The sequence below is a fragment of the Sorex fumeus genome, unplaced genomic scaffold (assembly GCF_029834395.1).
Source record: "Sorex fumeus unplaced genomic scaffold, SorFum_2.1 ptg000135l, whole genome shotgun sequence".
Lineage (NCBI taxonomy): Eukaryota > Metazoa > Chordata > Mammalia > Eulipotyphla > Soricidae > Sorex > Sorex fumeus.
In genome coordinates this window covers 215,961-241,455 of record NW_026606192.1, presented here as the reverse complement: position 1 = coordinate 241,455, position 25,495 = coordinate 215,961, and the positions used below count along the sequence as shown (strand labels likewise).

Here is a 25,495-nt window from a genome sequence, read left to right as displayed (position 1 = left end):
ATGAGAATTTCCGGGTGTCAAAATGCCACCAACAGGGACTGAGCTGCCTTAGCACCTCCATGGAAGGCTCAGGTCAGAAGGATGCAGACGTCGCGTTCAATGCGTTGCTTTCACTTACTTGATATGAAGAGCGCTCCCGTGGGCAGCTGGTTGACGGACCTCTCGGGGAAAGTCCTGGAGAAGATGGGCATCTGGTCTAATCGACGCCACTGGACCCGGGCCTCTGGGTAGCCCTGGACATAGCAGGGCAGCGTCACGTTTGAGCCGATTTCCATGGACACATCCGTAGGTTCCTGTATGAAGACTGGAGGTGCTGAAAGACCGGAGGAGACATTGTAGAGACCATCAGTACCGCTTCCGGGCACACCCCCCGAGGCACTTCCTAACGTGTTGGTGAGTTGCCTTTGAACCGAATCACTGCCTGCAGAGTCGCGTGAATTCCCCCTCCAAGTATTTCCGTGGGCTACTGAAAGAGCAGCTGCTTCTTCTGTCCTGCGGGATAGTTAGGGACCTACAAGAAAGTGCAACACTCCCCCTGCATGGTCGATAAATGACAAAGAGGATGAACTGTACATCAAGATTATCCTGAAATCACAGAGTTCAGCAGGCCCGTCCCTGTATTTCCTAGACCTGCTGACTCCTCCAGCCGCCCAGGTGAGGTCTAGCTCCCAACTGACATGCAGGGCCTTTAGGGACTGGATGTGGGCTCCCCTCCCTGCCGGAGACACCCTACTCATCACACTTCATGCGACTCACAGCGATACCTCCTGTCCCTGAGTGAAGGCGGGCAGGGAAGGAAAGAGCAACACGCAGCCTGATCCCTTGGAGACTTGGTGGGGGGTGGGGGCTGACTATAGAAATTCACCCTCAGTCCAGTCAGAGCACAGCATTGTCAATGGTCATGGCGGAAACTGGGAGGGAGAAAGGGAGGAAGTAGAGAGGGACGAAGGAAGGGAGGAAGGGAGGGAAGGAGGGAATGAAGAAGAAAGGAAAGAAGGAAAAGGAAGGAAGAAGGGAGAGAGGGAGGAAGGAAGCAAAGAAGGAAGCAAAGAAGGAAGGAAGGAAGGAAGGAAGGAAGGGAGGGAGGGAGGGAGGGAGGGAGGGAGGGAGGGAGGAAGGAAGGAGGGAAGAAAGGAAGAAGGGAAGGAAGGAAGGAAGGAAGGAAGAAAGGAGGGAAGGAAGGAAGGAAGGAAGGAAGGAAGGAAGGAAGAAGGGAAGAAAGGAAGGAAGGAAGGAAGGAAGGAAGGAGGGAAGGAAGGAAGAAGGGAAGGAAGGAAGAAGGGAAGGAAGGAAGGAAGGAGGGAAGGAAGGAAGGAAGGAAGGCGGGAAGGAAGGAAGGAGGGAAGGAAGGAAGGAGGGAAGGAAGGAAGGAAGGAAGGAGGGAAGGAAGGAAGGAAGAATAGAAGGAAGGAAGGAAGAAGGGAAGGAAGGAAGGAAGGAAGGAGGGAAGGAAGGAAGGAAGGAAGAAGGGAAGGAAGGAAGGAGGGAAGGAAGGGAGGAAGGAAGGAAGGAAGGAAGGAGGGAAGGAAGGAAGGAAGAAGGGAAGGAAGGAAGGAGGGAAGGAAGGAAGGAAGGAAGGAAGGAGGGAAGGAAGGAAGGAAGAAGGGAAGGAAGGAAGAAGGGAAGGAAGGAAGGAAGAATAGAAGGAAGGAAGGAAGAAGGGAAGGAAGGAAGGAAGGAAGAAGGGAAGGAAGGAAGGAGGGAAGGAAGGAAGGAAGGAAGGAAGGAGGGAAGGAAGGAAGGAAGAAGGGAAGGAAGGAAGAAGGGAAGGAAGGAAGGAAGGAAGGAAGGAAGGAAGGAAGGAAGGAAGGAAGGGAGAGAGAAGGGAAGGAGGGGGAAGGGAGCGGAAGGAAGGGATCCCTAGAGTTGTTCATACCATTCAAATCAGCACAAAACCCAAGAGGAAGAAATAAGTTTCGGGAGCATCAGCGCCCAGCCTGGGCCTGCTCAGGAGACGCCAACAGGGTATGTCAATCACGGGGGAAGCCCGGAAGAAGAGGTGCCCAGGAAGGATGAACCGCTGATGAGAAGGTCAGGCCCCTTCCGCCCAGGAGGAGGTTCCTGAGGGCAGCTCTGAGATGTACGGGAGCTCGACTCTGCCAGAAAAGATCGGCTAAAGAACCGTGGCAAAGGGCCAGATGCTCACCCTATAGAGTTGGGAAGGACAGACGCAGGACAGTCCAAGGGAACGTGGAAATGAGACGGAGAGTAAATTCCGGAGGGGCCAAGGCTGCCCCAGGGCCGAGGACACACGGGGGGAGGAGGGGAGTGAAGAACCCCAAGCCCAGGGGAGGCAAGAGAGACGCAAGGAACCGGCAGAACAAAGCAGTGAGAGGCCAGGGGGGTCTGGGCAAGAAGGTCAGAGTCCCGGGCGCACCCCTAAAACCCAGTCTCATGGGAAAGGCACTTCAGGAATAGCACGAGCCAAACATGGGGCCCACAAGAGCCCCCCGCCCCCGGCCCCCCACACCAGACAGATGAGAGAAACAGACCTGGGTTCGGCCAAGAGCAAACCACACTCAGGAGGCAGCTCTGGGCCGGGGCAGGCCAAGAAGCCCCTGGCGTCCATCCTGCCTCTAACTTTGGCCAACGCTGCCTGCACAAGGAAGGAGCAAAGTGAAGACCACCAGGGGCTGAAGGGAGAGAATGAGCACTAGCGGGGACCACCAATCTGTCCATGGGGCCAGTTTGTTCTGCTTTCCTGGTTCCTCCACGCCCCCCTGAGCTTCAAGCCTGTGTCAGAGACCGAGATGGTCTTTATTCATCATTCGCCGCGGACTCAGCACCACCGACGACGTGCGGGCGGACACCCAGAACCACACAGAGCATCTGCCTGGGTTCGTTTGGGGGGGTCGCCTCCAGCCAGGGCGGGGTACAAACACTCCTTCCAACACAGAAAAGTCAACAGCTTCTCCCGCTGCCCTGGACTCTCCTCAAAAAATAACTCCCGAACCTTTCCCTCATCACTGGGTCTCTACCTGCCCCTACGGCGGCTCTGGCAGAGACTGCAGTCCAAGAGATGTTCTGTGCTGAAGTAGCTGAGCACGCTGTTTGAGGGGGAAACCGAGCCATAAACCACAAAACCCACAGTCTTGGGCTCAGCCCCCGTGAGGGTCGGAACGCTGCCCAGAAAACCATCACTGGCCCAAGGTTTCGCTTTCCTGGAGCCAACTTGCCTTCTCTTCCAACCAACCTCACGAGACAGTCCCTCTCCTGAACGAACAGGAAAGCGCCCGTTTCCTTCCCTGCTAAGGTCCCGTGAAGGGTGCCCATGACTTAAAGCCGTGAGAAGGAGGCCAAGGAGGCGACTTCTGGGTAACTGAACGTCGAGAATCCTATCCACAGGCCTTGTAAAACTTTTAAATTCTACTTGGCCTGGAGCTAGGACTGCTGATGGAGCAGTAAAGAGCCCGCAGAATGATCTGGAAGCCCCCCCCCCCCCCCAGTGCTCCATGAGGGGGGAAAAGGGAATGCTTTCCTTTTAAAGTGACCGGCTCACTCAGACGGATGCCCAGTCGTCTTGAAACACGCGCGAACCTCTCAATGCACAACAGAAAGCAGACTTGGGCCTCTTTTTTTATTTTTTCTTTTTGGGTCACACCCACCCGGCGATGCTCAGGGGTTACTTCTGGCTCTGCACTCAGGAATTACTCCCGGTGGTGCTCAGGGGACCATATGGGACACCGGGGATCAAACCCGGGTCAGCTCCATGCCAGGCAAATGCCCTCCCCACTGTGCTATCACTCCAGCCCCTGGACTTGTCTTTTTCATTTTATTTTATTATTTTATTTTATTTTTGCTTTTTGGGTCACACCTGGCGATGCACAGGGGTTCCTCCTGGCTCTGCACTCAGGAGTTACTCCTGGAGGTGCTCAGGGGACCATATGGGATGCTGGGAATCAAACCCGGGCCGGCCGCGTGCAAGGCAAACGCTCTACCCGCTGTGCTGTCTCTCCAGCCCCACCTGGACTTGTCTTAAGTCCTTCAAAAAAGATTGCACTGAAACAGTAACTCGCCTATGGAAAGGCCACTTTCCACGTCACACTGAAACTCTGGGCCTTAGAGAGCCCGGAGCTTGGGGTTGACCGGATGGCCCCACGGCAAAAGCGTTCTTTCATATTATTGCTGAAGGGGCCGTGCACGCAGCACCATTTCAGAGGATCACATCCCCAACATATGTGGCAAACGGTCTCTTTGGTGTGAACCCCAAACTAAAAATGAGCAAATAAATGAATAAACTAAAAAGCTTTGGCATAAACCACAGGATATAGAAATAAAAATACAATTTCACGGAGAGCCAGGCTTCACCCAAGTGAAGGATGGCAGACGCCTGAATGGTCTGTTCAGAGGCAGCGGCCTCCCCCCACACACAACAGAAGCTCCTTCCTGTCCGGCTCTAACACACCGCAGAGGTCTGCTTGTGGGTTTTCAACCCATTTTTTTCCCTTTGGGAAACCTAAGATGGGTAGAGGAAGAGTGAGGACCAGACTTTGTGAGCCACATGTGTCCTTCTCGTTCACCATGTGCACCACGCGCCTTAATCCTGGAGCCTGGACACCAGGGAATTCCACAAAATGGGCCAAAGCATCCCAGACAACACCTGCTGCTTAAAGTCCAGACCCGGAGTCTGATTCTTTCGTCCCCAGATGTGAAGGCTTGGTAGTCTGTCACCTCTGAAGACTCCTGAGAGGACAGTGATGGCCGTCCCGGGTACCCCAGTGAGGTCACAGTCACACAAGCGGGCTCCCAGGCCCAGGCCTGGGCCAGCACTGCTCGGTGACCCTGGGCCAGGTGCTGATGCCTGTCCCCCCAGTTCCCTTGAAACTGCAGAAGCATTGGTCTTTATGGTTGCTATCAGGGTGCAACGCAATCAGAGACTAAGTTCACAGGAGGTACAAGGACCTGGAAGTACTGAAGAAACTCACAGGAAGTGTACAGGAAGTATGTGAGAAACACACAGGAAGTATGCAAGAGGTACAGAGAAGTACATGGGAAGTACGCATGAAGCATGTAAATACACAGAGGTACACCAGAAGTACGCCAGCTGTGCCCAAAAATACACGGGAAGTGCACCAGAATTACACCAGCTGTACCCAGGAAGTACACGGGAAGTACATCAGAATTACACTAGATGTACCCAGGAAGTACACAGCAAGTGCACTAGAATTATACCAGCTGTACACAGAAAGTATACAGGAAGTACACCAGAATTACACCGGCTGTACACAGGAAGTATGCAAGAAGTACACAGGAAGTACACAAGAAATACACAAGAAGTACACATGCAGTAAGCAAAAGCACACAGGAAGTACACGAGAAGCACACGTGAAGTACGCAAAAAAAGGTACACAGGCAGTACACAAGAAGTACGTAAAAGTACACAGGAAGTATGCAAGAAGCACACAGGAAATACTCAAGAATTACATAGGATGTATCCAAGAAGTACACAGGACATATGCAAGCAGTACACAGCAAATACGCAGAAAGCCCACCAGAACGACATGGGACTGCCACCCCTCACGAACAACCACAAAGGGGAATCCTAGCTCTGTGATTCCGAGCTCCTGGCAGCAGAGTCAGTTCCCGAGCACGGAGCTTGCCGGCGCCCACACTTACAGCCCACGTCCAGCGTGATCCGGCCCGTGGCTCTGCCGGCCTCGTTGGTGGCCACGCAGGTGTAATCGCCTGCGTCCAGGTCCTGCGTCTCCCGGATCTGCAGCCGTCCCAGCAGGGGGTCGATGAGGAGGTAGGTGGACGGTCTCAGCTGGAGGTCGCCTGCGCAGGAGGAGAGAGAGACAGGGGGACCCTTGGTACGGGGGAGCGGGAGTGCAGAGCTCCCAGGGAACGAGTCACTGGCCTGGCCACTTGGAGTGGCTCGCACTGGCCAGGGCTCCGGTGAGAATAGACAAGTGGTGCCTGGAGGTGGAAGAGAGCGGGAGGGAAAGGGACCCCCAGCCAGGCCAGCCCCATGCTCCCTGGCCCAGACAGACGGCAGGACGCTCACCCAGGTGCCTGCGGCATGGCTGGAGGTTAAGGGACGCCAAGGGGACAGGGACCCTCTGGGGTAGGACTGTAGCACTGTCCTCCTGTTGTTCATCGATTTGCTCGAGTGGGCACCAGGAACGTCTCCATGGTGAGACTTGTTGTGACTGTGTTTGGCATCTCGAAGACGCCACAAGGTGCTTGCCAGACTCTGCCGTGAGGGCGGGATCCTCTCGGGAGCTTGCCGGGCTCTCCGAGAGGGGCGGAGGAATCGAATCCGGGTCGGCAATGTGCCAGGCAAACGCCCTCCCCGCTGTGTACCATTGCTCCAGCCCCCCACCCCACCTGGGGTACATTCCTAAAAAGACCCACAGAATACAGAGCAGGAAGTCCCAGCAAAGGGACACAAAGGGACAGGGTCCTGCTGCAGTTTCAGACTAGGAGCACTGTCTAGGGAGCCCTGGGGGTGAGCAGACAGTAGGGGACATCACTCAGGGTGTCATACCCTGGACCAGGCATGGAAGGGCAGGACAGGTTACAGCAAACACAGATAACAAGATGCAATTGGGACACTTGCACTGTCAAGGAACTGTGACTTCTGCAGCATCTGAGCTTTGTGTGCGAATCTTTCTGACGTACCCACGATCTCAGGCCGACGTCACCCCCTCAGCACTCACACAGGGGCTCCCGGGGCCACGCCCGGGTACTTTCAGGGGCTGCTCAGGAATACAGGCCATCCCGTTTTGCCCGCACGAGCGTGCGGCAGCCGAGACCCACGCCAGCCTGCCTGTGCAGGGAGACAGACACACAGGGCTGGCTGGCCCCGGCGGGCAGACGGGGCTGCTCCCTTCCACGAGCTCTGGCAGCGGGCCGGGTGCCAGCAGCACCTTCTACTGTCCTACACTCCGCCGGGAGCCAACGGTCACGTCAGCGCTCGGCGGAGGGAACGCCCTGGGTGGAGAGAGACTCTGCCAGCCTTCGGGGAAGCAGGAGGGGGGTCGCCAATTCCAGTGATCAGAAGAAAACACTCTGGAAACTACGTGTGCTTCCCTCAGGATGCTGGAATATTGGGGATCACGGCACCCCCCAGGGCAGCAGGTTGTCTTCCCCCCAGGGTGGCTGGGATGGGGACACTTTCTGATTGTTCCATGAGAGAAGGGAGGGTTGAGGGAGCAGAAATCTGGTTCGGTGTGTACTTCCGTGGGGATGTTGGGAAGAAGAGGTGTCGGGGGTGACGAGTGGGACACGCTTAGACAGTGAGCGTAGCCTCCATTGACGGGGCAGGGTGAGCCCGAAAAAGGGAGTCACATCCCCTTCGGGCACCCTGAGAGCCTCTGCTCCGTGCCACTGATCCTGAGGGTCTTCATGAACCCTGACACCTCACGCTTCCTTCTTTTTTGTGGGGGGGGGTCACACCTGGCGATGCACAGGGGATACTCCTGGCTCTGCACTCAGGTGTTACTCCTGGCGGTGCTCAGGTGCTCAGGGGACCATATGGGATGCTAGGAATCGAACCCAGGTTGGCCGCGTGCAAGGCAAACACCCTACCCGCTGTGCTATTGCTCCAGCCCCCCTCACGCTTCCTTCTTAAGAGTGACGTGAGCAAGAAAGAACGGGAGGAAGTCGGATGGCTCACGGGTCGCTTCTAATCTGCTTTTGTTGAAAGCAATGACACATCCTTTCTGGTTGTTTTCTGGGCCACACCTGGCGGGGCTCAGAGCTGATTCCTGGCGGGGCTCAGGGTATTACCATGTAGGATGCCGGGGATCGAACCCAGGCTGGCCATGTGCAAGGCAATGCCCTCTTCGCTGTGCTATCTCTCTCTCTGATTCCAGCAAATAAGTATTTTATTTCTGTGTTTTGGGTCCCACCCGGCGATGCTCAGGGCTGACTCCCGGCTCTGCACTCAGGAATCGCTCCTGGCGGTGCTCGGGGGACCCTGTGGGATGCCGGGAATCGAACCCAGGTCAGCCAAGTGCAAGGCAAATGCCCTCACCACTGTGCGCTCTCTCTCTCTCTCTCTCTCTCTGGTCCCCAGGACAATGGTACATCATTTAGCTGTCACACACTGGCTGAGATGTGAGGGGTCTCACGCACGCGTGATTCTCCCAAATGTCACCTCTAGGTTGAACCTGGGCTCTGAGGAACCCTGTCTTCCCGTCTTCTGTGTTCCCACCTAAAAGGCAATGCGACCCCAGAGTTGGTGATTCTCCGGACATGCCCTAAAGCATCAGGGATCAGACGCCAGGGTCAGCAGGGAGGGTGTTGGCCTGGCACGCAGTCAACCTGGGTTCAATCCCCGGTATCCCATAGGGTTCCCCCGAAAACCGCCAGGAGTGATTCCTGAATGCAGAGCCAGGAGTCAGCCCTGAGCATCACCGGATGGGACCCGAAAAGCAATAAATAAACAAATAAACAAATAAATAAATAAATAAATAAAATAGAGAGACACAGGGCTCGCCTTAGCAGCCGGCCAAGCTAACAAGACAGCGCATTGGACATTCTGGCATTTGAAACCCTAATTAGCCTTTTCGGCTTGCTACTACATACCACGCGAGGACCAAGGAACAGTGAGAGCCACGGCCCAGGCGTCTGGGAAATGTCCGTAAGTGAAAACAGATGCAGCTTCAACGGACTTTCCCCCGCCCCGGGAAGCCGCCGTGGGCACGGTGCTCATCAAGTCAGTATTAAGATGTTTGGATTAAAATGCACTTAGGGTTTTGCTATTTATCACTCCCTGATTTTTTTTCTTTCTCCCTACATTCCAGAACATTCTCTGGGTCAGAGGAGGGAAACAAGAACCTTTTTATTTGTTCTTTTCTCCAAAAATTAAAATAATAATAATAATAATAATAATAATAAAGGTTTGGAGAGAGCTTCCCAAAGCACAGTGGGAAATTGGGTTTTGATCAGGTTTCCATGAGGCTTGAGCTCAGAAAATTTCCCCTTTTGTGGGCCTGGAGCGACAGCACAGCGGGGAGGGCATTTGATTCCCAGCATCCCATAGGGTCCCCCGAACCCCGCCAGGAGTGATCCCTGAGTGCAGAGCCAGGAGTCAGCCCTGAGCATCGCCGGGTGGGACCCCAAAAGGAAAAAAATTTTTTTTTAATAATTCAGTGAGAACAGTGCCTTGGTTTATGCTTTTGGCAAACCTCTGAAAGGTTCAAGGCTGACTCCTGGCTCTGCACTGTGGTATCACTCCTGGCGGTGCTCAAGGGGGACCCTATGGGATGTCGGAGATCGAACCCGGGTCGGCCGTGTGCCAGGCCAACACCCTCCCCGCTGTACTATTGCTACAGCCCTATAGAGTATTTTACAAACAAACAAACAAACAAACACTGTCCTCCCGTTGTTCGTCGATTTGCTCGAGCGGGCCCAGTAACGTCTCCATTTTGAGACTTGTTGTGACTGTGTTTGGCATCTCGAAGACGCCACGGGGAGCTTGCCAGGCGAAAACACTCAGTAGAGTATTTTTAAGAGGATATTTCATTTGTGTTGACTTAAGTGGGCGTAAGCCACGTCCAGCAAGGCTCAGAGGAAAAGAGAAGCGTTTTCCCCGTTACGCGGAAAGCCAAGAAGGCCTCCCTCCCCCCGGCCCCCTGCAGTCAATGGGTCTGATCTCAAAGGTCTTGTTCTTCCTCCACGAAGCCTTTCCCCCTTCACCTCAACTTCCCCCGAGTGCCTGAACCCACCGAGGTGGATTCATAATTCTGGGATTAGGACACCGACCCGTTGCCACGGGGACGCGTGTGCTTCAGCAAACACAACCATAACAATAGTGCTTTGTACTCGTTTGCATTTTTCCCGTCGGAAGATTACCCAAGTATTTTGCAAACAGCATCTCCATCATCCTAGCAACCTTCCCGGTGGGGGCCCTGGCGGGAGTCCGTCTGTCTGGGCGGCTGGACGGGGCTGAGACGGGAACAGAAGCCGCCTCAGCGCCTGGGGCCAGGGGTGGCCCACCTCGCGCGTTTGTTTGCTCGTGGGGACCCGCTGCTCCCGGTTGAGACTTTTGGAGGGGCAAGTTCTGGAAGTTGCAACGGAGATAGATCGTTGGTGTCCGCCAAGCCCCGGCCACGCGGGAGGAGGCTGGCCACAGATTCCCTCTGTCCTTCAGTGACCTGTCAACGGTCCTGGAATCTGCATCTGCCTCCTGCCAGCACCCTAAGGGAGAGGCGAGTGCGGGGACCACGGGGACAGCTCCAGGGAGAGCGCGTGGGGCTTGGGCCATGTCTGAGATGTGGCGGCCGGAGTGGCCCTGACCGGCTTCTCCTCAGGAAGTGCCCCCCCACCTCCCCCCACACACGCTAACCAGGAGCAGAGGCGAGTCTGTCCTGCCTCCCGTTCCTGGCACACGAATCTGCAGCAGATGGCGAATGAATGCGAGCAACAGGGGAATGACTGTCCCGGTGACCTCACTGACACCTTTCATGGCACTGGCGGGTCACACTCTCGGAGTTCCGAGAAATCCAAACGGAGAGAGAAAAGAGAACCGAGGGCACCCGCAGACACGTACCTTTGAACCACTGGACTCGGGGCGGTGGCACCCCCGAGGGCTGGCATTCGAGGACGGTCGTGTCCCCCAGGGCCACCAAGAGCTCACTCTGAACCACCACCAGCTTTGGTGCTTCTGAAACGGAACCAGAGAACGAGGGCGTGAGTGGAGCCCCAACACACGTGGCTTCCGTGGTTTCCATGGCTTTCGTGGTTTCTGTGGTTTTCATGGTTTCCGTGGCTTCCGTGGTTTCCCTGGCTTCCATGGCTCACGCGAGCCAACAAAACACCACCCCACGTTGGTGGCCTGCAGCTACCTCAGAGTTCACGGGAGGAAAGAGGCGGCGACAGGTTGAGACGGCGCAAGGCCACAAGGCAAACGTCATTTGGATGATCGCCCGTGATTTTTGAGGGGCTCAATGGAATTATGGGGGTAGGGGGGATGAGAGAGGGGTGTGAGGGGAAGAAAGTTTTGGAAGGAGACACGAGCTACCAGAACCTATGGGATGCAGCTAAGCCGTGTCAAGGAGAAAATTTATAGCTCTGCAAGCATTTCTCAGGAAGGAAGAAAGGACCGATATAAACAACTTGACTTCACAGCTCAAGATCTTAGAAAAGGACCAACAACAAAAGGAGCGCAAACCAGGCCGAAGGAAAGAGATCATAAAACTTAGAGCAGAAATCAACGACATGGAAACCAAAAAAAGAAAGAAAAAATGAAAGATCAATGAAATCAAGAGCTGGTTTTTCGAGAAAAAAAAAAGAAAGTTTTGGAAGGAGAGCGGGTTCAGAGAAACCAAACTGAAGAGACAGTAGGAGGACAGGAAGAAATGCAGAGAAAAAGGAGGAGGGAGGGAACTCGATGAAAGGGAACCGCCGTAGCCTCCAACTGTGGTGAATTCTTGAGAATGCTTTTCTGGATGAGTGTGGGGGTGCTCATGTCTGACCCCAGGCAGGATGGGCGTCTGGGGCTGAATCCGCCTCTCTAAAATGTTGCGGCAGCCACTGGAAAGTCCAGTGGAGGAGGCTGAGACAGTCCAATGGGGGAGGCTGAGACGATCCAATGGGGGAGGCTGAGAATCCAATGGGGGAGGGTGAGACTCCAGCGGGTGAGGCTGAGAGAGTGTCCAGGGGGTCAGGTGCTCACCTTGCGGATGGCCTACCCATGACGGGCAGTGGACAGTCTGGGATTATGTCCACCTCCTGTAGCTTCCTTGATTTCTACGAAGAAAAGCTCCTTCCCAACTTTCTCTCCCCCCCCTTTTTTTAACTGTGTAAGACCCAGTTGTCACCCAACGACAGTAGAGACAAGGGGCAGGAAGATTGCCCCATGGTTGGCAGCCTGTCTCATGAGCTGGGGGAGAAGGTGGCTGGGATGGAGAAGGGGTCACTGAGTCAGTGATGGTTGGAGGGGTCGCTCGGGATGGGAGATGTGTGCTGAGAGTAGATCAAGGACCCAACGTGACGGCCTCTCGGTCTCTGCATTGCAAACCTTGATGCCCCAAAGTAGAGAGAGAGTCTGGGGGAGATTGTCTGCCATGGAGGCAGGGGTGGGTGGGATGGGGGGATACTGGGGACCTTGGTGGTGGGGAATGTGCCCTGGTGGAGGGATGGGGGTTCCATCATTGTGTGACTGAAACTCAACCATGAAAGCTTGTAACTGTAACTCACGGGGATTCAATGAAATAAAAATATAATTAAAAAAAAAAAGATGAAGTTGTTGGTTCGGGTGACTCATGTCTAGTATTACTCGTCAGGAAAGTGCTCAGATGCGGCTTGTACTGGGACACTGTATGTACTTGCCGATGTAGTAGAGCAGGGCTGTCTGCTTCTCTGTCCCCGCGGGGTTGCTGGCCACACAGCCATAGACGCCTGCATCTTTGGGAACCGCATTTTTGATAACTAAGGTTCCGTCCGAGGTCATCCTATACCTAGAGGCAGAAATAAGAAGGAAAGAGAGTCACCACAAAACTCGGCCATGGAAATATCCAACGGCCCCATCCCCAAACGCTGAGCAGGGACAACCAGACGCTGTGCCCGAGCAGACATGGGGCTGGACCATGGGCACCTGCCACAGTGCTCAGTATCACTCATCATCCCTAACCACAAACAGTAAAAACGGAACAGAGCCAAAGTCTGGAAACCTCTAGCACTGGTGGGCGGTGAGAGAGAGGACCCTCTGTCCACTTTCAGTGAATTCGTCTGGGACAGCCCCTGTGGAAACAGTATGGACATCTCCTCCCCAAGACAGTATTGAAACTTCCATCTGACCCAGTGAAACCACTTCTTGGCAACTGTCCCTCAGACACAAAATTGTTCCCTCGGAAGGGTCTACGCACACCTATGTTCACTGCAGCAGATTATGGAAACAGCCCTAAACGGATGAATGGGTGGAGAAGCTGTGGGATAGACACTCAGTGGAGTACTATGCAGCCCTAAGAAAGGACAAAATCACGCACTCTGCCACAATAAGGGCAAACTAGAGAATGTATCAGAAAGGGAGGGAGAGCTAAGAACACTCTCACTTCTATGTGGGATCCGAAGGTATACACAGCAAGGTGGCAAAAGGCATCAAAATGGAGAAACTGATCCCCGCAACTGAGCTGGGGAGGGCAGTTGAGAGGGAGGGGGTTGGTATTCTTGGGGAGGGAAGTGGGTGCATAAACACGGCATGGTGTTGGAATCACGTGCCCGGGAAGCCATTAGTATCAATACTGTCCCTCACAGTACCTCAATCCATCACCAAAAAAATGATTAAAAATAAACTAGATGCTGGGGCTGGAGTGATGGCAAATCGGGGAGGGCATTTGCCTGGCATGCGGGTTCGATCCCCGGCCTCCCATAGGGTCCCCCGAGCACTCGGAGCACTACCAGGAGTGATTCCTGAGTGCAGAGCCAGGACTCAGCCCTGAGCATGGCCGGGTGGGACCCAAAAGGCAGAGAGAGAGAGAGAGAGAGAGAGAGAGAGAGAGAGAGAGAGAGAGAGAGCGCTCAAGGATCTTCACAGAATCCGGAATTCCATGGCGGAATCAGCTGCAGGATTTCATATGCAGAAACACAACTCAGAAAAGTGAGGCCCTGTGTAGCCTGTCCTTCCTGTGTGCAAGGGACTCTCGGAGCAGTGCCTTGAGGAACTCACCCCCTCTGGGTCACAATGACAGTACGGAGGCTTAGAAATGTAGAAAAGAATCATGGAGCTGAAGCGATAGTTCAGCAGGGAGGGAGTGTGTCTTGAACAAGACCGGCGAGGGTTCGATCCCCGGCATCCCATAGGGTCCCCCGAGCACTGCCAGGAGTGATCCCTGAGTGCAGAGCCGGGAGTCAGCCCTGAGCATCGCCGGGTGGGACCCTAAAGGAAAAAGGAAGAAAAGAGGAAGGAAGGAAGGAAGGAAGGAAGGAAGGAAGGAAGGAAGGGAGGGAGGGAGGGAGGGAGGGAGGGAGGGAAGGAGGGAAGGAAGGAAGGAAGGAAGGAAGGAAGGAAGGAAGGAAGGAAGGAGAGAGGGAGGGAGAAATGGAGGGAGAGAGGGAGGGAGGAAAGAAGAAAGGGAGAAGGAACCAGGGAAGGAAAGAAGGAAGGAAGGAAGGAAGGAAGGGAGGGAGGGAGGGAGGGAGGGAGAAAAGGAAAGGAAGAAGAAAGAAAGAAAGAAAGAAAGAAAGAAAGAAAGAAAGAGAGAGAGAGAAGGAAGAAAAGGAGGAAGGAGAAAATAAAAGAAGGAAAACCCAACCCTGGGGTAAGGGTGATCTCAGGGGGCCTGGGGGTCTTCACTGCCCTGCCCCTGCCCTCGGGGTGGAAGGGCGAAGGAGCCGTGAAGCCAGTACCTGTGTGAGCCCACAAGGAACATGTCGTTCAGGGTCCAGGCGATCTTGGGCCTGGGGTGCCCCGAGGCCGAGCACATGATGGACACCTCGGAGCCCCCTGTGAAGGACTGGTTCCTGGGTACCACGGAGACTCGGGGCGGCTCTGGAAGAGGAAGGGCAGAGGGTGAGTGAGAGCCAGGGCCCCCAAGGGGCAGCCGGACACAGTGGAAATAGAGTCCCAGGAATGCAGGAATCCCAGCACCAGGTCACGTGTCTGCCTCTGCCCCACGCGCATCTGGGACATCTGTGTGACACCTGGTATACCGAAGGCCACAGGCGCTGGAGCGCGTCGGGGCTGGCATGACCTCAGTTCTAGAAACTGCTCCACAGGGATGAGCTCAAACACGGCACAGAACTGAAACATCCCGGGCATGGCCCTCGGTCAGTAGCCTGGAAATAGCAAACCCTACGACTGCAGTGGGCCACCCATGGGAGACAGGGGTCAGTAAAACACTGACTGCTTTTCCTTTGTATTTTATTTATAGCACAGTGGGGAGGGCGTTTGCCTTGCATGTGGCCGACCCAGTTCGATTCCTACATCCCTCTCGGAGAGCCCGGCAAGCTCCCGAGAGTATCCCGCCCGCACGGCAGAGCCTGGCAAGCTCCCCGTGGCGTCTTCAAGATGCCAAACACAGTAACAAGTATCACAATGGAGACGTTACTGGACCCGCTCGAGCAAATCGATGAGCAGTGGGAGGACAGTGCTACAGTGCAGTGTGGTATTTTGCTTTTGGTGGTCACACCTGGCAGCCCTGACAGTGCTCAGGGCTGACTCCTGGCTCTGCACTCAGGAATCACTCCTGGCGGTGCAGGGGGACCCCATGGATACTGGGAATTGAACCCGGGTCAGCCGCATGCAAGGCCAATGCCCTCCCCGCCGTGCTGTAGCTCCAGCCCCAGGCAACACTTTGTAACTGTCCCTCCAAACACTCTTCATTGTGGGTCCCGCATTCCCCGACATCGTCTGAGGGTGGCAAGTTAAACAGTGCTCCCGGGGTCGTGGAGAATGGGTCAGCTTTTCCTGAACTGGACCGCCTGTCAAACCTATTTTACAAGGTTCCTGGCTCTTCTGAGAGTCTGTATTTCCAGTAAAAAAAAGTTCACTTCCAAAGCCTACCGGATGACTAACTGTGATAAGAAGTGATGCCCAAGCTAACAGACAAGCACCGACTGGCTTAGTCAGGGGTCAGTCGGCCTCAAGTCCTGGCACTGTTCGCAAATACATCACTTCCGTTCCTGGCTCGGGTGGTCACCGTTTGGCAAAGTCTTGGTACTAACTCACTCTTTTCGGTTTGTTTTTGTTTGCTTGGGGGCCACGTCTGACAGTGCTCAGGGCTTCCTCCTGGCTCTGTATTTGGGGATCACTCCTGACTGGGCTTGGGGAATCCTATGTGGTACCTGGGATGAAACCAGGTCGGCTGAGTGTGAGGCCTTACCAAGCCTGATCACTGTCACTGTCACCGTCCTCCTGTTGTTCATCGATTTGCTCGAGTGGGCCCAGTAACGTCTCCATTGTGAGACTTGTTGTTACTGTGTTTGGCATCTCGAATACGTCACGGGGAGCTTGCCAGGCTTTGCCGTGCGGGCGAGATACTCTCGGTAGCTTGCCGGGCTCTCCAAGAGGGGTGGAGGAATCGAACCTGGGTCGGCCAGGTTGGCCGCGTGCAAAGCAAATGCCCTACCTGCTTTTATTTGCTTTTTGGGTCACACCTGGTGATGCTCAGGGATCACTCCTGGCTCTGCACTCAGAAATCACTCCTGGCGGTGCTCGGGGGACCTTATGGGATGGTGGGGATCGAACCTGGGTCAGCCGCATGCAAGGTGAACGCCCTCCCCGCTCTGCTATCGCTCCAGCCCCGAGCCTGGTACTACTTCTCAAGAATGGGGCCAGAGCATGAGTTCAGTCCCTAGGGCGTTTGCCTTGCATGCGACCAACCTGGGTTTGAACCCCGGCAGCCCACATGGACCCCCGATCCTGCCCCGGAGAGATCCCTGAACTGAGAGCCAGGAGGAAGCCCTGAGCACCACCAGATGCGGCCACAAAGCCAGAAACAAAACAAAATTTTAAAATCTTAAGAGTATAGCTTGGGCTGGAGCAATAGCACAGCGGGTAGGGCGTTTGCCTTGCACACGGCCGACCCGGGTTTGATTCCCAGCATATATTCCAAGTGTCTAATTTTACTGAGAATGGTACAGAATGAATGAGTTTTCTCCATATTTTCCACGAGTAGAAATGACAACATTCTCCATTTTTTTAAAGTTTGATTTTATTTCAAACCTAAGTCTATTTAAAACCTAAACCTATTTGAGTTTTATTTAAATGTAAACATTTTACATTTTTCGGTCTTCCCAAGCCTACCGGCGTGTTTGCAGTCGTGGTTTGAGAGCCTTTCCAAAGAACAAAGAATGAAAACTGAACACCCAACAAAAACAACCAAAACCAACCAACCGTTTCGGGAAAGAGACAGAGAATCAGCTCTGAAATCCCGAAAACACGAAATTAAATGCAGCAATACCACAAGATGCTTCTTGTTTTATTTTGGGCCACACCCAGCGATGCTCAGGGTGGGTTTCCTCATGACTCTGCACTCAGGGATCACTCTTGGCAGGCTTGGGGGACCCTGTGTGACGCCGGGGTTCGAACCGTGGTCAATGCATGCAAGGCTAGTGGCCAACCCACTGTCCTACCTCCAGACCCCAACAGAGATACTTCATAAAGAGGAATGAGGAGGACCTGGTAGGTAGAATTGGGAGAATCATTCTTTAATGTCCCAAACGAGTTCTACTAGTTCATGGCAGCTTAATTTACGTGGAAGTTCCCTACGTTGCTTACAACTTACTTTTTTCCCATTTCTGCCTTTCATCTGTCTATGACAAGGCCTAGGATTCACCAGCCACATACATTTCAATTCAAATTTAAATGATCCGAAGTGAAATCAAATCTCAAGGTCCGAGAGCAGATTGGCTATTTCTCCTTCCTCCACAGCTCCAGAGAGCGAGCAAGTAGCACATGGGCAGCCCAGGCTGACACTGCATGATTCCAGAAAGTTCTACCGGGCCTTCTGGACTATGGAGAAAGGAGGTCCATGAAGCCTTTGAGAGGGCCGTTCATTCATTCATCCACCAGTAGATGGTGTCTTGACAACAAAATACACCAGAATGGCCAACATCTTGGCATCTATATGTTGGATTTGCAAGAAATTCCACACCCAAATACCGAAGTGCTTATGAAATTCCGTTAATAAGAAAAAGGCAATAATTTCAGCGATGTCAAGGATAAATTTAGGCGAGATTCCATTTTAATGACAAAACTGTAATAAGCAAAGATGCGCCGAGATTCTTAAAAGTTTATACTCTGGGAGCCAGAGAGATAGTGCAGGGGTTAAGACCTGGGTCTGGCACACAGCTGACCCCAGTTTGATCCTGGACCTGCCTATGAACCTCTGAGCACCACCAGGAGTGATCCCTGAGCACAGAGCCAGGTATGCCCGCCGCCCCGGCTCCCACCAAATTTACACTTTGGAATTTCCCAAAGACAAAAGGATGTGTGTAAGTTTGCCACCTCAGTCTTCTCTTTAAGTAGTTACTAGTATTCTATGTTCATTAACATCGTTTTTATTTCCGTTTCATGTTCTAGTTTTACCCCCGTAACAAAAATGACCCAGGGGCCAGAGAACAGTATAGCAGGGAGGGCGTTGGCCTTGCATGCGGCCAACCAGGGTTCGATCCCCGGCATTCTATAGGGTGGAATAATATCTGAGTGCAGAGTCAGGAGTAACCCCTGAGCATCGCCAAGTGTGGCCCAACAAACACAAAAACCAACAATAACAACCCCAGAATCATGAATTTAGGAGAACTGGGGTATTAGATAAAACAGAATAAGCCAGATGTGACCATTAAGAATGACAAGATTGGGCTGGAGCGATATAGCACAGCGGGTAGGACGTTTGCCTTACACATGGCCGACCCAGGTTCGATTCCCAGCATCCCGTAGGGTCCTCCGAGTACCGCCAGGAGTAATTCCTGAGTGCATGAGCCAAGACAGCGCCTCTGTGCATCACTGGATGTGACCCAAAAAGCAAAATAATAATAATAATGATGATGACAAGATTGGGCTAGAGCAATAGCACAGCGGGGAGGGCATTTGCCTTGCATGCAGTCAACCCGGGTTCGATCCCCGGCAGCCCATAGGGCCCCCCAAGCATCTCCAGGAGTGATTTCTGAGTGTAGAGCCAGGAGTAACCCCTGTGCATCTCTGGGTGTGACCTAAAAAGCCAAAAATAAATAAAATTTTTTAAAAAAAGAATGACAAGATTATTTTTTCCTGAAGTGCCGGGCACTGGACTTAGGGTCTCCTATTTCTGAAGGAAACGTTCTACCACTGAGCTACACTCAGGCCAAGAATGGCAGAATCCGAACAAATTTTATTCGTTCTGTATTGAAAGAGGGCTGGAGCGATAGCACAGCGGTAGGGCGTTTGCCTTGCATGCGGCCCACACGGTCGACCCGAGTTCGATTCCTCTGCCCCTCTCGGAGAGCATGGCAAGCTACCAAGAGTATCTCGCCCGCACGGCAGAGCCTGGCAAGCTCCCAGTGGCGTATTCAATATGCCAAACACAGTCACAACAAGTCTCACAATGGAGACGTTACTGGGCCCGCTCGAGCCAATCGATGAACAACGGGAGGACAATGCCACAGGCTACAGTGCTGAATTGAAAGCTCTTCAAGTAATAAGGGCTAACAGAAGCTATGAAAGGACCCCTGGGGTCCACTACATGACAATAAATCAGCCAGCAAAACCAAATTCAGATGCACATTCTCATTTGACTTCAAAAAAGGAAGCCAAACAAGAGGAGCATTAGGACTCCGAGCCTTTCTGAGGGAGACCATCAGGTTCCCCCTGATCGACTCACCCCGGGGACGTCTATCTCTGGCCCCAAGTGGTTTTGTACAGCAGACAATGAATGACTGTTCAGAGCTGAAACAAAACAATGAGGCATGCAGAGACAGAGAGGAACCATAAAAGCAAATTCTAAGCCCAAGAAGCCAAGCTGAGCCAGCGCCATGTTGGATGATTCCAACCAGATGACGTGCAGGAAAGGCAAAGTCGGGCAGAGTCGAACAACCCACATCCGTGGTTTCCAGGGATGCCCGAGACTAATGAGCAAGAGAGAGAGGTCCAAACCCACACGCCCACCACGAGAACGCCAAGTGCGAACCCCAACATGAATGCCGAGCTGGAGAGAGGTTCAGCCTCTGGAATAAATGCCCTGTTCTGTCGAGGGGGAGGCAGAGAGAAAGGGAGAAGTTGTTCATGAGTGTGTGTGTCAGTGGGTGGGTGGGTGTGGGGAAAGTATGGAAAAATCTCTATTTCTGTCTCTAAGTTTTGCTCCAAACCTACAAACTGCTCTGAAACGAGCCCTTTAAAAAAAAGGTAAAAAAAAGTGGGTTCCAGAGGGGAAAGGGTATTGGTCCCTTTCACCCTCCTCCCTCTGGAAAGAAAGATGGCGGCCACATGGGAGCCTTGTGGACAGCAGGTATGAGCCGGGGATGTGGGGGCGACTAAAACCTCATGGGAAGGGGGGCGTTCCGGTCCGTCCTTCACGCCCTACCGAGGTCACCAGTTGCCCCCCGCGAGCGGCTCTCCAGCACGGCCACGGCCCCAGAAGCACAAGGACTTAATGCAGAACCCGGCAGCTTGGAGCAGAAAAGTGAATGGACTATGCGTTAATCCAGGCCATCAGGTCTGTCCGGAGGGGAAAGGGTGTTGCCCCAGTCGCCTTCTCCTCTCTGGAAAGAAAGATGGCGGCCGCATGGGAGCCTTGTGGACAGCAGGTATGAGCCTGGGTAGTGGAGGCGACTAAAACCTCATGGGAAGGGGGGCGTTTCGGTCCGCCCTTCACGCCCTACCGAGGCCACCAGTTGCCCCCCACTAGCGGCTCTCCAGCACGGCCACAACTCCAGAGCACAGAAACCAATTTCTTAACTATCTGACTTTCAGTAGAAATACTTCCAGGGTCAATAAGTAAAATAGCAGAAATCCAAAACCAACATTTAATTCTTGAACCCAGCTGTAGAAAGCAAATCACTTCACAATGCTTTTTCAGCATGTCTGATTTGGGGGGGGGGGGGGTAAACTCTAAATAATAGTGGTGAATCTTTTATTGAAACAATGAATCTAATCAAAGCAGATAGAGTGTTAACTAGAATTCATCTGCCCCACAGGGACTGGGAGGGGTGGGGGTGGGGTTTTATTGGGGTTCTTCATGGTAAAAAATAAGTTTTGGTAAAGGGAAATGTGTTTGATATTTGCATGACTGAGACCTAAACCTGAAAGCTTTGTAACCTTTCCCACGGTGATTCAATAAAGAAATTTTTTTAAAAAAGTGGGTTACCATGCTCAAAACAGGATAATGTTACATAAATGAGTGTCACTGAGTCCCAAGTCTAGGGAAGTGGGTGCTCCTGGAAGGGATGACTTGGAGCCTGGCACCTCATGTAGCTGCTGTGAACAAACGCATCCGCCGCCCGAGGTAGCACAGGGAAGTAGCTCAAATTGGGAGCAGAGAGACGCGGAAACCCAGGCGTCCCCTCGGAGGCCATCCTGCGGGCCGGCTTCCCCCTTCACGCTTCCCAGCCCCCGCCCCAGAGTCTTTTATTCCGATTTCTCCGACCTTTGATCCATCTCTCGGCAATCTTTCTTCCCTTCCCACAGAGGCTCAATGCAACCGGGTCTCCCCACGCTCCCTTCTTTCTCCTCAAGCCCAACCCCACTCACACGCACACAAACCCTAGAGTCACTCACACTCACAATCATCAAAAAACCCTAGATTCACTCACACCACAAACTCTAGAGATTCACTCACACTCACCACACACCCTAGATACATTCACACAACTCACAAACCCAAAGTTCACTCCCATTCACACAAACCCTAGAGTTTCTGCCCGGAACCATCTGGCAGAAGCAAAGCCGGATTCCCCGGGGGTCTGTTTCCTTCCACTCACAATCCTGTGTCCTCCTGCTGTGTCCAACCCATCTTTCAGCCACACTGACCCACACCCCGAGGGGGATGGGGCGAAACCTTCTCCACCTCGCCTCTCCCTAAGACGGCCAAGCACCCAGCATGGCGCCCACTCAACTGGGCATCCTTCCCGTTATAATCTGCTCTTATTCCTCCTCTTTGTCTTATTGTGGCTCAATTCTTCTGCGTTCCAAAGAGCCGCGTGGGTCCCGAGTGGCAGATCCTTGTATTTTTACTCACTTTTCCTTTCACTCACTTTTCTCACCCTTTACTCACTTTTTTCTTATTATTTTTTTTCTTTTTTTGGGGGGGTCACACCCGGAAATGCACAGGGGTTACTCCTGGCTCATGCACTCAGGAATTACTCCTGGTAGTGCTCGGGGGACCCTGTGGGATGCCAGGAGTCGAACCCGGGTCGGCCGTGTGCCAGGCAAACGCCCTCCCCGCTGAGCTATTGCTCAGCCCCTTCCTTATTCTTATAACACGGGATTTACAATGTCGTTCGTAACACCGTTGTGTTGGGAGTACCATGCTCAGCACCAATCCCACCACTGGTGTGATCTGCCCCCACCCGTCCACCAACACCCCCAGCTTTCCCCCACGCCCCCAAATCCTGCCCCCTGAGAAGCCACATGACAAACGTACTTCCCATCACCACACAACAAAATGGCAGCAAATGCACATCACCAGAGAACAGATGGACAGAAGTCAATTGCGAGTGTGACGGCCAGTTCTTCTAGCTGGAAATCTCAGCGGTCGCTCTCTTAATTGAAGAGACCACCCCGCCCCGACCCCCAAAACCCAACCCAACCAGTCTTATTTCCTTACTGTTCATGCTGTGGAAATTTCATTTCTTTTCTCCTTCCCACTGTCTGCTCCTTCCCTGAGCCCCCACCAGCTGCTGTTGCAGGGGACTATTTCTGGATCCTCTGATAGGCCACGATAGAAATCGGAAGTGGGCTCTGCCACCCGCATCCCCTGGGGCAAACCACCCCCCCTCAAACATTCCACTTTCTCAGGGGCAATGTGCAAAGACAACCCGGGAGAACATCTGGTGACCGAAGTGAGAGTCACGAGGTCCGAGCGTGGCCCACTTGGGTAAAACGGGTATCTGTGAAGATACCAGGGATCGAACCCGGGTCGGCCATGTGCAAGGCAAACGCCCTCCCCGCTGTTCTATGTAGTTCATGCCCCCTCAAGTCTCCCTTCCTCTCCTCGAGGGCCAGTGGGTGCTCCTGGCTCTGGACTCAGGGATCATCATGCCTCGAGAGATGCAGGGGACCTCGCCTACATGATGCTGGGATCAAACAAGGTTTTATTTGGGGGGGGGGGGGGGGAATTGGAGAGGGTCACACCCAGCTGTGCTCAGGGCTGACTCCTGGCTCTGCGCTCAGGAATCACCCCTGGTGGTGCTCGGGGGACCCTACGGGATGCCGGGGACTGAACCCAGGTTGGCCAAGTGCAAGGCAAATGCCTTAACCCACTGCGCTATCGCTCTGGCCCTAATGTTCGATTGTTGGCCAACCCAGCAGTGCTCAGGGCTTATTCCTGGCCCAGCCAAGCAGGAGAGTGGCCTCCCCCGGCGCCCCTGCTGTCAGCCTTCATTGCCGCTCCCGTGCCCACCTCCCCTCCTGCTTCACACTAAAACTCAGCCCGAGTCTGCTTCGTTGGAACTCAGCTTCTCGTTCACGACTTCTCGTGTCCGTGCCTAAGTCAGTCACCACCGTCTTCCTCTCCTCTTTAACCCTCTTCATGAATCAAAATCGCTCATTTTTTTTCCTTTTTGGGTCACTCTCAGCGATGCTCAGGGCGGACTCCCGGCTCGGCACTCAGGGATCACTCCTGGCGGTGCTCGGGGGACCCTGTGGGATGCCGGGGACCGAACCCGGGTTGGCCGCGTGCCAGGCCAACGCCCTCCGCGCTGAGCTATCGCTCCGGCCCCCAATCGCTCATTTTCCTTACAACTTCGGTTCAGCCATATTGTCCTACCCGGGGCTGGAAAACAGCAACTGCTTTGGACATGGGGGTGGGGGGCAGCTGCTTTGTACCTTGACACCCTCAATACTTACTCCTATTGCAACGACCGAATCTCTACAACACCGTCTAAACGTTTATTTTTTTCTGTTTGGGTCCCACCCGGGGATGCTCAGGGCTGACTCCTGGCTCTGCACTCAGGAATCACTCCTGGCGGTGCTCAGGGGACCCTACGGGATGCTGGGAATCGAACCCGGGTAGGCCGTGTGCAAGGCAAACGCCCTACCTGCTGTGCTATCGCTCCAGCCTATATCTGAACTTTTTTTAAGTCTAGATTTTTATCCTACAGACAAAGAAAGGGAAGCTATGAAAAGCTTCGAGCAGCTGAATGAGCTGAGATTTGTAATTTTGGAAGATCAGTAAAGATATCCTAAAAATTCTCCTCTTCTAAGCCTAAGAGAAAGATCACTCTTCACATCTCTCGTAAAAGTGGTTGAACATGGGGCCGGAGCAATAGTACAACGGGTTGGGCGTTTGCCTTGCACACAGTTGACCCGGGTTCGAATCCTAGCATCCCAAATGGTCCCCTGATCTCCGCTAGGACAATTCCTGAGCAAAATCCAGGAGTAACTCATGGGATCCAAAAAGCTAAAAATAGAAAAATAAATAAAATGAAGTGGTTGAACATTTATGTAGCTCAGGAAAGACCAAAGAGAATGAAACACATGATATTCATTTGTACACACGGCTGTGTTTGAGTGACTTAATTATGACATGCCAGAACCTGGAATTGGAGTTCCGTCCTAAAAAAAAAAACTAACAAAGCTCATTCCTAGCTCTGGGGGCAGGAAGGAGAACAGATTTTTCCGGTACAAGTAAGCAAAGGGTCAATTTTCTTTCGCCGACGACTCAAGGCACGGCAAAAAGAATGAAAAGAATTGCTTCTATAATTAAAATTACTTCTGGAAGAAAATTGCGTGTCCCTGGGCAGCCGTCAGGATACAAAACTTCCCCGGACTCCTTTCAAATCTGAAAGTCCCATTTGATCCCGGGTACAAAAGACGGCAAAAGAGCCTTTCAACAGATCTTGTTCATTTCTGCTTGTTCATACCAGAACATCAAACCGCCAAGACAGACAGCCAAGAATGATTTGTGGATTTCTTTTCTATTTTTAATTTTTCTTTCTTCTTTTTATTTTTAAGCCACCCCTGGGGGTGCTCAGGGCTGAGTCCTGGCGCTGTGCTCAAGAATTCACTCCTGGCGGGGCCAGGGATAGAACCAGGGCCAGTAGCGTGCCAGGCCGGCACCTTGTCCCTGGACTATCTCTTGGAATAAGGAGATTTCATCTGTTTCCACCTCCTCAGAAAGAAATCAACCGAGATGTTCCTAGTCACTCAAGCAAATACACAGATAGCTCTAATATAAAATCCAAGATCATCCCAGTCCTGAATTTTTCTTTTTTTTATTTTATTATATTTTTGCTTTTTGGGTCACACCTGGCGATGCACAGGGGTTCCTCCTGGTTCTGCACTCAGGAGTTACTCCTGGTGGTGCTCAGGGGACCATATGGGATGCTGGGAATCGAACCCGGGTTGGCCGTGTGCAAGGCAAACACCCTCCCCGCTGTACTATCACTCCACCCCAGTCCTGAATTTTTCAGATATAAAGTTTTTCACTGTTCTGAAGTTCTAACGTGACACTTTATTTTTGACTTTCCTGGGATACTTGGGTTGACAACACTGCCAATTAATGATGATTGGTACACATTACACTGTTCACCACTACAGCCAAAGTGCCTGTTTCCTTCCACGAGATCCCAGGGGACCCTCCCCCAAATCAACACCCCTCTCCCCGCCCCCACCACCAACCCCCACCCTTCCCCAGACCTGCAAAAGCAAATTCCATTTTGGTGGTCAGATCTCCAATTCTGTTACCTTGGCTATCTTTGCTCCCATAATGTGCGTCTTTATTTTATTTGGGGTGGGGGGCACACCTGGCCACGCTCAGGGCTTCCTCCTGGCTCTGCACTCAGGGATCACTCCTGGCAGGGACAGAAACTGGGTTGGCTGTGTGCAAGGCAAGCGCCCTTGCCCTACCCACTGTACTATCTTTCTGACCCTGCATTCTCTCTTAAGTATGTTTAAATCCCACCTATGAGCGAG

The 25,495-nt window shown here is 53.1% G+C and overlaps 1 protein-coding gene across 1 annotated transcript in view; it reads right to left on the bottom strand.

Moving 5' to 3' along the window:
- Window positions 1-25,495, bottom strand: part of HMCN1 (hemicentin 1) — a 355,305-nt gene that overhangs the window by 183,777 nt on the left and 146,033 nt on the right. Inside the window, exons 12-16 of the mRNA XM_056106608.1 lie at window positions 14,296-14,437; window positions 12,280-12,407; window positions 10,499-10,612; window positions 5,617-5,775; window positions 119-313 (exon numbers count right to left, since the gene is read on the bottom strand). Of these exons, the coding sequence (XP_055962583.1) occupies window positions 119-313; window positions 5,617-5,775; window positions 10,499-10,612; window positions 12,280-12,407; window positions 14,296-14,437 (738 nt within the window). The remainder of the gene's footprint in view (window positions 1-118; window positions 314-5,616; window positions 5,776-10,498; window positions 10,613-12,279; window positions 12,408-14,295; window positions 14,438-25,495) is intronic.